This window comes from Nicotiana attenuata, unplaced genomic scaffold (assembly GCF_001879085.1).
Source record: "Nicotiana attenuata strain UT unplaced genomic scaffold, NIATTr2, whole genome shotgun sequence".
NCBI classification, from domain to species: Eukaryota; Viridiplantae; Streptophyta; class Magnoliopsida; order Solanales; family Solanaceae; genus Nicotiana; species Nicotiana attenuata.
The window spans coordinates 58,179-70,152 of record NW_017672299.1 but is presented as its reverse complement, the minus strand read 5'-3'; the positions used below and the strand labels follow the sequence as shown (position 1 = coordinate 70,152).

Here is an 11,974-nt window from a genome sequence, read left to right as displayed (position 1 = left end):
AAAAAAAATTACAAAAAATATTCAAATAATTATAGAATATATTTCATTTCTATTTGTAAAGAGAAAAAGAATCTTTTAATTAGAATTTTAATAAGTAAGCTATTGTATTTTTCTTAGTAGAATTTGAACTACAGTGTAAATATTGAATTTTCTTATTTATATAGTTTTCTTTAAAGCTTAAAAGTAAGTTAATATATATATATATATATATATTACATTCCTTTCATTTAATAAAAAAGGGTTAAGAAAAAGTTACTTTAAAAAAGGAGAAGAAGGGTAACTAACGAAAACAGCAAGAAACAAAATATAACAAAATAAAAAAAATATATATATATATATATATATATATAAATATAATAAAAAAAAATTGATTTCCTCCTATCCTAACTAACCCCATGATCTTCCAAAAAACCACCCCACACACTCACGTCCCAATCCCCACTTCCCCACTTTCTTGACATCAGTTATAAAAATACACATCTATATAATACTACACTGAAAAAGAACAGAGAGGAGGGAGAAAAGAACGTGAAAAGAAAAGGGGGCAAAAGAACGAAAAAAAAAAGAAAGCATACCTAAGGTGGGCTGGAAGCGGTTTCAGCTCCAGCTGTGGTGGTTACTCTATTGATGGTTTTGCAGGTGGTGTAGCTCTCTTTTCTAATCAAGGGGCTCGAACTCAGGTTCCCTCTTCCAGAATCCTTGGCCTCGAGTTCCATGACCCACTCTACCAACCCTTCACCATCCACCTCCTCTAAATTTGTCAAGCAAGCTCCCAATGGATCTTTGGCGTTCAGGGTCTCATCGTCTTCATACAGGATCACATCCACAGCTTCCACTAGTGCGCAATTTGCATATTCATTGGGTCTCCTTATGGATTGTTGAACGTTGAATATTACTTCTTCATCGTTCAACCTCATTTTTAATTCCCCAGTTTCACAATCAATCAAAGCTCTCCCAGTGGCTAAGAATGGCCTCCCCAGAATGATGGGTATCTCCTCATCTACCTGGTAGTCCAGAATAACAAAGTCTGCAGGGAATACAAACTTTCCCACTTGTACCAGCACATCATCAAGAATCCCCGTCGGTCTTTTAACCGTGCGGTCAGCCAGTTACAACAGCATCGAAGTCGGTCTAGCTTTGCCAATGCCCAGTTTCGTATATATTGCCAGAGGCATCAAGTTTATGCTGGCTCCTAAGTCGCACAATGCTTTTGCAAAAGCATAACTCCCAATAGTGCACGGAATAGTGAAGCTACCTGGATGAGACATCTTTTGCGCCATGGGTCTTGTCACTATCGCGCTGCATGTCTGTGTCAGAGTTACTGTGGATAGGTTTTGAAAGTCAAATTTGCGTGACATCAGGTCCTTCATCATCTTTGCATAACCTGGCATTTCCCTCAAAGCATCCATCAGAGGGATACTCAATTGAATCTGACGAAGCATCTCCATGAATTTCCTGTATTGATCTTCTTTCTTTTGTTTTGCTAGTCTCTGAGGGAATGGTGCAGGCATCACTCTTTGTCTACTGCTTGTTGGCTGTTCTTTGTTGGAATTTTGTGGCACAAGAGGTACCACCTGTTCTACAACTTGTTCACTTTCTTTAGCCTTACCCTTATCAACCTAAGCCTGTTCAACCACCACTTTAGTGAGTTCTGCTGATTCATCTATCTCTACTGGAACTGGAGTGGCTGATGTAGTCTCTCTTCTGGATTGAGCAACTTCTTGCTCCTTGTCTAAATCTCTCCCATTCCGTAGACTTACTGCCATCAGCTGATTCGGGTTTTGCTCCTTGGGGTTAGTGTTCGTGTCGGCTGGCAATGTTCCCTGGGGGCAGTTATTTAAGGCCATGGACAGCTGCCCTAGTTGAGTTTCAATACCCTTAATTGCTGAGTGATGCACTGCCAACTTTTCCTGCATCTTACCATTTGTTCCAATGAGTTGTTGCAGCATACCCCTGATTTCTACCATGTTGTTTTCTTGTTGCTGATAAGGTGGCTGATATGTCAACTGTTGCTGGTGTTGCTGTTGATAGCCCTGTTGTCTCTGATATGGCACCATTTGGCCTTGAGGTCGCATACCTCCAGGTTGTGGCATGTTCGGTCTGTACTGCTGGTTGGGTGATGGTCCCCATTGTTGTCCTCCTTGCCTCTGACCGCCAAAATTGTTGACATAATTCATATCCTCTCTTAACCCTTGGTTGTCACCTTCTCCACTCCATGAACACACATAAGACTGATTAATGCAAGGTGTACACAGTCCTCTATTTGTTGTGTTAACGATATGCACTTGCTTTGTACCCATCTCATCAAACTTCTTTGTCAGTATACTCATCTGAGTCATGACTGTGGCTATGTTCTCTGCATGTGAATTATTTGGGTCAAGAGGAACTGAATGCACTATTGGTGTCAGGGTCGTACCTCTCGTCATCCAGCCCGAATTCTGAGCCATCTTGTCAAAAAGGATTTTACAATCTATGAATGTCTTGCTCAAGAATGCACCCCAAGCTGAAGCATCTACATTGGCTTTTAAATTGTCTGCTAACCCCATGTAGAATCTTTGGCAGAGCATCTTGTCTGGAATACCATAGTGGGGACACTTCAGTAGCATCCCTTTGAATCTTTCCCATGTTTCCTGCAAGGTCTCAGTGGCGTCTGCTTGTACTGCAATATCTCATCAATCTGTCTTGCAGTCTTGTTGGGCGGGTAAAATTTGTTCAGGAACTGCTTGACTAATTCCTCCCAAGTGGCACTGAAATTTATTATGAGTAAATTAAGCCAAGTCTGAGCTTCCACAGTCATAGAACACGGGAACAGTAACAGCTTGATGGCTTCTGGGATCACATTTGGCTGCCTTTGGGTCACACAAATCGACAGAAAATTTTTCAGGTGTTGTTGAGGATCTTCAATGTGTGACCCGGAGAACAATCCCTTATTCTGCAGAAGATGCAGCATGTTGTTGGTGATCTGGAATGTCTCCGCTTGTATTTGGGGCACAGCATTGGCGGTGGACAGGTTGTCAGCTGTTGGCTGTGCCCAATCATAGAGTGCAGCTTCTGGCACAAGAGGTGTCACCACTGCTTCGTTTGCATTGATGTTTTCCCTATTGTCCATTTCAGTTGCGAGTTGGTGTGTTTGATGTGATAGTTTGTTCTTCTTGTTGGCACGGTTTAATGCCCTGAATGTTTTCTCGAGGTCTGAGAGTCCTTCAAGCAGTTCACCAGTCCTCGAAGAATTTCTAGGCATACACCTGAATCGTACAAGAGTTCAACCGTGAGAATTTCAATGAAAAATCATATAACACTATGGAAAATTGATCTAAACTAATAATTCTAGCACTACTTCTAAGTTGTAATAAATAACACCGTTAGTTCCCAGGGCAACGGCGCCAAAATTTGATCACGCCCAACGATGCCTTATAAAAGACAAAGCAGTCGTTGCAATTATAATCCGGTTTACAAGTCCGGAGTCGAATCCTCAGGGAACTAACCTATCTATTACAACTCTTAGTGATGCTAGTACCAGCTCACCAGTTCTCGGATATAGGATTTTTATCAATAAATATGGGGATTTGTTTAACTAAAGTAAAATGATAATAAGACTAAAAATATTCCAAATTAAAGATAATTCAATGGTAAAAAGGTCTAGGGTATTGACTTCCCCAATTGCTAGATTAATTCCTAACTCTTTTACTATAATCTCGCCGTAATACTCTATGAGGATTATGAGCTATGGGTTACCGCAATTATCTCTCGATCAACTACGATAATTTACTAGAGCATTCTCTCGAACTACTCTAGCTGATAATTTATGCAGCTCTTGAATTATCCCACCAATGTTTTGTTATCTCTAGCCCCACTTTTAAATTCAAGTAATGAATCTCTTCAATTACCCAAAAGTGGTGTTGTTCAATAACAGTCTAACCTAGTATTCTTTCTCAAGCAACACAAGGCGATTAGACACGATTAATCAAGGGTCATTCAATTAATCACCATACAAAACATAGTTGAACAATCATATGATAAACCTGGCTCGATTATAACAAAACTGAGTCAAAATTTCATCTAACAATTGGTCCCATCAACCCTAGATTAAGTGTTTAGCTACTCAAGGTAAAACAAGATAAAACCATAAAATCATTCATAATTCACAAAATAATAACAACAAGAAGAAGAATGAAAAACTCTAATGGTGTCTTGATGTTCTCACACTTGTTCTTGCCTTCAATTGAGTCTAAAAATAAGCTTAACCTTGACTTGGGCGAGTTTGTTGAGTTTATATAGGGTTAGGATAAGTTTCCCACGCTTTACACTTTAGCCCTTAAACTTTCTTGGGCTTCTCCAGATCGACCGCGGTCGCGGGCCAACCGCGGCACGACCGCGGTCATTTTAAGCATTCTGTTTTCCGCTTTTCTTTCACCGCGGTCGCGGTGGATTGTTACCCAGTTTTTCTTCGCCTTTTCTTGCTCGTTTTCACTTCTCAATTGGCCTTGTATCTACATAATTGACCCCAAAACACTCTATATCCTCCTCCTAACTCGGAGTAGTTCCTGCAAAGCATAAAAAACCTCAATTAGAGCATTTTGTTATCATTTAGCACTTAAAACATCAATAAAATATGGTTAACTTCGAACATAAATAGTATCTACATTGCATAATATAGGCTACTATCAATACGGTAAAATTATGTCAAAAATTATCATGTGAAGCTAGTAATTATTTGGTTTTAACTTATCAATATTATTAGTGTCAGTGTATTTGATTTGGTAAGTGGTCACTTTTATCTTCTTCTTTTTTTCTTTTTGTGTGTGTGCCACCCACCCCCATTTTGCATTCTAAGGAAAAGAAGAAAGACGAGTAATCGTATAGATCAAACTATAGACCAGACCAGACCAGAATCTAGCTTTTTGTAACAAGAGAGCAGCACGCGGGTATCTAGAAAAGATGAATCATAAGACAGACAAAAGGATTATTACACATTATTATCATCTCTTTTCCCTTTTTCTACTAGACCCACCACGTAATTGCTAAAGTGGATAGCTTGCTGCGATGTCACGAGGAGGTCACAAGTTTGAACCGTGGAAGCCTCTTGTAAAAATACAGAATATGGCTGCGTATAATAGACACTTGTGATCCGATCGTCCCCGAACTCATGCATTGTTAGAATTTAGTGCATCAGATTGTCCTTTTTACTCAACCCACAAAATTGCGAAAAATAACCAGTTTGCCGCTCTCCACCCAAATGTTAAACCTCTTGAAACACAACAAATTTATGTGAACTTGCTTATTTACATGTATATGATTAATTAATCTCAAGTATCACGTAAGGTTCGATGTTAATTTGAACCATTAGATGTTTTTTATTCTCTTCAAAAGAACTTGACGTGGAGAATGGGGCAAATCTAATTAATATTGCCCTTGAAGATTGCGACGCATAACCAGTAATTAAACTACCATCCAATTCTCATTCGATGTTTCTTTTACTTTTTTCTTTTGAATTCCTAGGGTGGAGGAGGGGGACCATGCATGCGGCTCTCCCCATTAACATACAAAATTAAAATTAAAAAATACATATTTTCTTACTAAATTTATCATGTAGTGAGTGCATTGACTGAGTGATTTTATTTTGTGCCTCACAACTTACACTAGTTGTGTGAGACCTCTTTTTATCTCACATATTTGTGGGCCCATATCTTACACATATAGGTCCACAAAATTCTAGGATTGTACAGTTGTGAGACAAAAAAGAGATCTCACACAACTAGTGTCAGTTGAGTAAAACACAAAATAAAATTTTTCGTGCATTGACAAATGACACCTCGCTTTGCTTAAAATGCTGGATCCATCTCGATGTAACATGCACGTATTCCAAGCAAATTAATGATCCCTAATAAACATAAGCCCATTGAATAATACACGGGAAACTTTAAGAAAATCTGTTGGAAGTTTGTATCACACTCAACCGTTCTTTATTGTACTTTTTTCCAGAGTTCATTACCAACTACACTTTTCCTGTCCCTCTGTCATTCATTGCACATAGGAACGGCCTAATGTGTATCACCCACTTGGTTTAATTGATGGTTAAATGCACTGAGCTATCATGGGGGCAAAACTGGAATAAAGCATACCCTTTTTTCCCTTTCCTAAATAAGTCAATTGCTGATGTTTAACTAACAAAGAAAATTCTAAGAGAAATAGTTTTACAAAAAAAGCAGAAAACTTTGGTAAGTAAGAAATAATTTTTGAAAAATTAATTTCCGTGGTACACAACTCACTAAAAAAAGATATTTTTTAACTTTCTTCAACACTTGAGAAGTTTGCTGGTGCAACACCAGCACAACTGATAAAACCTCTAATGACTTAAATCTTCTTATTTTTAGGGCTCAACGATTGGGTACCAGATTTAGCTCGGTGTCAGTAAAAATGCTGCAAGTATAAGATTTTTTTAATAACTGGGGGGACAATAAGCCCCAGAAATAAAACAATAAATACAACATTAATTCAAAAATTAAGCGGAGACTGTACAATATCCACCCCCAGCTCACCGTCCTGCCCTAAATAGCAAAAAAGTTATAAACCTTTAAAAACAATTTCTACTGTCATTGATGGCTCAACTTGCGCTTCTTTGCCTGTTTTCTCAATCTCTCCCTCCTTTCTTCTTCTTCTATCTTTCGAAGTTCTTCTTCATCCTCTTTCCTTGCTATTTTCGCACTGTTAAAAATGAAAAGAAAAGCAAGTCAGAATTGTTTCACTCATCTTGCTGTTTAAAACTTCTGCAGTGACCACTTTAAGTACATTATTTTGGCAAACAAGAAACATCCAGAAAAATGAACACTAGTAAAATCTTTAAATATCAATTCAAAAAATACAGCGAGCCAGAAAATGAGTGAAAATAAAGTCTGGTCTAACAAGACACTGTAACCAACCTCCGCCTTTCTTCCTTTAATATCTCATCAAAATTAGCCTCCATATCACTATCATCATCTTCATCGCGATACCTGTTAGGATTATACCTGCAAAACAGACAACACCTACTTCAGCCAGGAAATTAGGGAGAAATTAACAGAAGCAACAACGAAAGATAAAAGCACCCATAAAATACTGTCCAATCAAAGGAGCAGAAAATATTTCAGTTTCGATGACAGATCCACATCAGTAGGAAGTTATTTCTACTCGAATAGCAAATTTGTAAATTGGCTATTAACTTCTTCGATTCCATTAAACCTCAACTTAAACCAATTAGCAGACTTACATGTTCTAGGAATATATGTTCTAATTATGCAATGCCAACTAAACTTGCAAACGAAAGAAAGCAACAATAGACGTAAACTTGTAAGGAAGGAAGAAACAAAAGATAAATACCCAAACATCTTCCTAATCAAACTAATGGCTTCGGCTCCATCTTCTTCTTCATCATGTCTCATTGGTTTTCTTGCTGGGCGCCTATCATCTTTTCGAATAGGTGCTGGACGCCTGTCATCTCTTTGCTGAAGAGCTGGGCGCCTCTCTTCTTTTCGCTGAAGTGCTGGTCGCCTGTCATCTCTCTGCTGAAGTGCTGGACGTCTCTCTTCTTTTTGCTGAAGCGCTGGGCGCCTATCCTCCAAGGGACGAGCTATATTTCTAGGAGGTGGTGGCTTTATCTGTTAAGATCACAAATTTCAATCAGTAAAATCTCAAAGGTCAAAAAGTTGGAGGGATCAAACAAGACCTCACCCTACCCAACCAAAAGAGCCAAAAGATATTTTGCTCATAACCAAACAGGACCTTAGAAAAGGAAAAAAGCATTAAATATTACCTGAGGTCTAGACGAGGAGACTGGTTGTTTCTGAATCACTCCCTGAGGTCTGGAGACGGGCACACCTTGTTTTGGAATCACTTTTGACTTTCCAGATTCCAAAGGAACCCTATTCTGTACCGAAGATTGCCTTGGTACAGAGGGTTGCATCTTCGAAGGGGTTGGCCTATGTAAAGCAGCCACATTACTCTTAGCGCCTGGTGCCAAAAATTTCTTATCATTTGGATTCCCTGTAACCTTGGTGGGAACCCCTTTGGGCCCCAAAGGCCGCCCAGGCCCACTTCCATTACTGCTACTGAACTGTTTCCTAGAGTCTAATGATGGTTGAGTCGGTCTATTAATAGACACCGATTTCTGAATCGCAGCTTTAGGTTGCATTTGGCTGCCTCTTTTCACCTCACGATCATCTAGAAGCTTTCTCCCAGTATTACTTGAAGACTGCTTGCCACTCGGACGTTGAGCCAACCGTGCATCTTCAATATCATCAAAAAACCTGAATAAGTTTCTCAATAAATATAGCACGTTGTGTAAAATTAAACAGAAGCATGATTAAATAGTGACCAAGAGCGCACCATAATTAGGGGCAGAGACTTTCTGTGTTAAAGGACCTTTGGATGGACCAGGAAGTTCAGCATCATCAGATAATAGAAATGAATAGTCCCTTGTATTTTTTACCATATCGATCTTTCTTTTTAACTACAGAAAATCAATAACATGAAAAGCCTCAGTAAAATACAGAGATTACATCAGAAGTAATATTAAGAAATAAGTTCGAGAAATTGCACCAATCGAAGTCTTACCCCATTTGTGACTTTTGGATTTGGTGCATGGTTGCTGGCGGAAGTTTTTGATACTGCAGGTTTTGAAGCAGAGCTCTTATTGCTCTGCAGGAAAAGGCAACGGTCAGTATCAGATGTAATGTAGACCAAAAACAGAAAGGTGAATCCATGTGCTAAAATGATATATGCTTTCCCCAATTAATATGACTTCAATTAACCAGGCATAGCATGTCTCACTGAGAACATCTTTGGGGAAACTGCTATGATGGTTACATCATTCTGATAGTGTGGATGTGGATGCTAACGCTGATGACTTTAATACGATGTCTAAGACTAAGGCTTTCAATGATGCACAAACCATCAATAAATATAGAATTGCAAAAACAAAATTGAGGTACAAGCAAATTGATATGCACTTGAAATTCGATACATACAGGATGGCTAGACTTCATGACTTTCGCTGCCAGATTTGGATTCTCCAGTAGTGACTTGCTTTCTTGGATTACTCTTTGGGAGATAACAGGCTGTGAAGGTCCAAAGAAGGAACCAAAACTGCAGTGGCAGATAGAGACGGTTAGACTAAAACGAAAAGCCTCAAAATCGAAAATGTAATATAAACTTTGCTAAAATGATGATATCATTCGACCAGCACAAAGAGGAACACACTTTTCTTTTTCCAACCACATTGTATGCCTCTAACAACGAGGCAAGCCTAATTCTCAAATCCCTTTACAGATGCACTAATTAGAACTCAACAGGAGAGAACACAACCATCTTTCCAAGGAAAAAAATATGCACCAAATATTTTCCACATAACTGCAGTAGCCATGTAAAATAGATATCTATACATGAGATCGAGCACATTGCTCCAAACATCTGCTTATAGAAACTCGGACCAAGTTACATAACCACCAAACAAATTTCGTGAAATTGATAACTTCAATCTCAGAGCAACACATGTAGCATCATATCAACATAGTAGTGGCACTCACTTATCTCTGGATGAAGCATTCTCTTTAATTTCGCGAGAACCACCGCCTAGTTCTTTCTTTCTCTGCTTCCTGATATCTTCTTTTAACCGTTGCCTCAGCTCAAGGTACTCTAACAACTCCTGTGAAGGCTGTTGAGGCTCTTCCTCCTCATATTCCTCTTCACCAGCCTCTTCCTCTTCACCTTCATCCTCGTATTCATCCAAATAATCATCATATTCCTGCATGAATGTAACTTTATGGTCAAACGAAAGTATATAAATCAACTATGCTCCAATTCCACATTACTCAAAGAAACTGCTACATGAATCCTCTTTATCCATTCTATTCTAGATCTATCTTATTCAAAAATTAAATAATTTATTTTCTATTCTCTAAGTCTCACATGTATTACTACAAGACGATATAAAGCAGCAGACTAAAAATGGGAAGTGAACAAGGTCAAATAAGCTCACATCTCCTTCATATCCCCGCATAGCTGCTTGGATCAGTTGACCAGATACCTCAGTGAACACGAAACAGCAGAATTCCTGATATAAAAGAGAGAATTAAAACTATGACCACCAAATATGATAAAGAAAGAAATCTCCGAAACTTTGTCACACAGCAAGAAAAAATCACCAAATATAAAAACTTGTTCCATGAGGAATAATAACCGGTGGACATCACCTCGAATCAATTAGGAGACAACAAACCCAAATAAATGAAGGCGATATTTGATTTTCTGACGTCTTGCAAAAGGTTGTTCCAAAATCGTTCTTGTTTGAGTTCTTCTAGATTTCTCGGAAAAAGCCTACTTTTTTAAAGAGATTTGACTGTGTTTTTCAAGCAAATTATTCTTCCATCACAAAATATTCAACTGCAACCATCCAAGCATTATTCTTTTTGCACCAAAAAAAATTTCAAAACAATTTTTTCTAAAACTTTTATCCAAAAGTTGCTCAAACGGCTCCCAAAGATCAGTTTTTTAAACAAAAATCAGAAAAAAGAAGAACCAATCTAATCGAGAATTCATCATAGTAATTAAAAAGTTCTAAACAAATTGAAACCAATCGAATCGATAGGAAAAACAAACACAAGCAAAATCAACACAATCAACAAAGAGCAAATCAACAGAGATTCGAATGCAAATCCAAAAAGGAGAGCAAAACGAATCGGTTCCTATTCATCATTGAAACATAAAATTTTCTTTAAAAAAAAAAAAATAATAAAGCGAATCGCTTAAGAAACCCTAGCTGTTATCAAGCTCAATCCATAAATCATAAAAGAAAAAATGAATCAAAGTAAAAAATAAATTAGAAAAAAACAAAGAAGAGAAAATCGCAACAAAAAAGAATACCTGTATTGATGTAGCGAATCAAGTGAAATTTGAACGCAAATGCGAAAAGGAGCGTCGATTTATATAGAGCAAAGCGAATCGGTTCCGGATCTGAAAAAATCAAGGAAAAAACAAAAAATTAGTACTCCTAATTGAACTAGGAAACGGAAAAATCGAAAAAAATCGAAAATTAATAAAAAATTACCTGTATCGATTTAGCGAATCCGAGAAGGAGCGTTGAGAAAATTGATAAATCAGAGCGTGGAGATCCTATTTTGACGGCGAATTGGGGATTGTGTTTGGGGGAAGAAAAGGAAGATAAAGCTCTTGTAGGGCAAACGAGGAATGAGCCAGAAACTGAACAATAGAGAGATTGAGGAGCCAGGCTATCGTGCGCAGGTGGTGGATGTAAATACCCGAAAGCGGGCTCAATTTCGACCCCCGAGCCCATTGTTGGACTACTTTCGAATGCATGGATCGTAATTAGTTTGTGTAACAATTATAGGCTCCTCACTACGATTTTTAGCCACCGAAATACTTTTAAGCCCTATTTTAGTAATTTTTGTGTTTTATGTGTGGTTTGTGTGATACACTTTTTATATTTAGAAATAAAATTAAATTAAATTTATTATTTGACTCTTAACATAATTTATAGCCAATCATAAATTTTAAAAAAAATATCTTAAATTCTATGCATAGTCAAACAACATCATGTAAAATGAAATAAAAGGAGTACTTTATCTATGGTTAATTCATGCTCGTGTTTCGAAAATTTAAAATTTCTTGATAAGAAGTAATTTATCCCTCTCAGTAGGCATAAATTCAGACTAATCGGACAAGTAAATTCTGGAATATTATTGCTGAAAGGAAAAACAATTTGGTCATAAGAATAAAAAAATACTTATTCAACTCAATATCGGTTATTATGAAAGCAACTCAATATCGGCTATTACTAAACTATAAGCTAGCGTTTGGACATAGATTTAGTTGAAACTTGAAAAAATAATTTTTGAAGTAGTTTTGAAAAATAATTTTTGAAAGTTGAAATTATGTTTGGACATGCATTTTATTTGAAAAAAATTTGAAGTTTTGTGAGTTG

General features: G+C 37.5%; 1 protein-coding gene across 2 annotated transcripts; it reads right to left on the bottom strand.

Moving 5' to 3' along the window:
- Positions 1–6,408: 6,408 nt before the first annotated feature.
- On the bottom strand, positions 6,409–11,353 carry LOC109212646 (protein SPT2 homolog). 2 transcript variants are annotated; one of them, XM_019376312.1, is made up of 11 exons: positions 11,081–11,353; positions 10,897–10,986; positions 10,013–10,087; positions 9,561–9,778; positions 9,003–9,120; positions 8,590–8,673; positions 8,362–8,485; positions 7,790–8,262; positions 7,357–7,634; positions 6,921–7,007; positions 6,409–6,705 (listed from the first exon to the last, which is right to left on the bottom strand). In XM_019376312.1, the coding sequence occupies exons 3-11, from the start codon at positions 10,031–10,033 to the stop codon at positions 6,594–6,596; spliced, it is 1,515 nt and encodes a 504-aa protein (XP_019231857.1). In that variant the 5' UTR covers positions 10,034–10,087; positions 10,897–10,986; positions 11,081–11,353; the 3' UTR covers positions 6,409–6,593. The 2 variants fall into 2 exon arrangements, with proteins under 2 accessions (XP_019231857.1, XP_019231858.1); XM_019376313.1 differs by lacking the exons at positions 10,013–10,087; positions 10,897–10,986; positions 11,081–11,353 and having other exon boundaries at positions 9,561–9,784.
- Between the last annotated feature and the right edge of the window lie 621 nt (positions 11,354–11,974).

Coding starts and splice junctions, on each gene's coding strand:
- LOC109212646 (XM_019376312.1), bottom strand. CDS start 10,033: ATGCGGGGATATGAAGGAGAT. Junction 7,635..7,789: donor TCTCCTCGTCTAGACCTCAG/GTAATATTTAAT, acceptor TGATCTTAACAG/ATAAAGCCACCACCTCCTAG. Junction 6,706..6,920: donor TTAAAGGAAGAAAGGCGGAG/GTTGGTTACAGT, acceptor CATTTTTAACAG/TGCGAAAATAGCAAGGAAAG.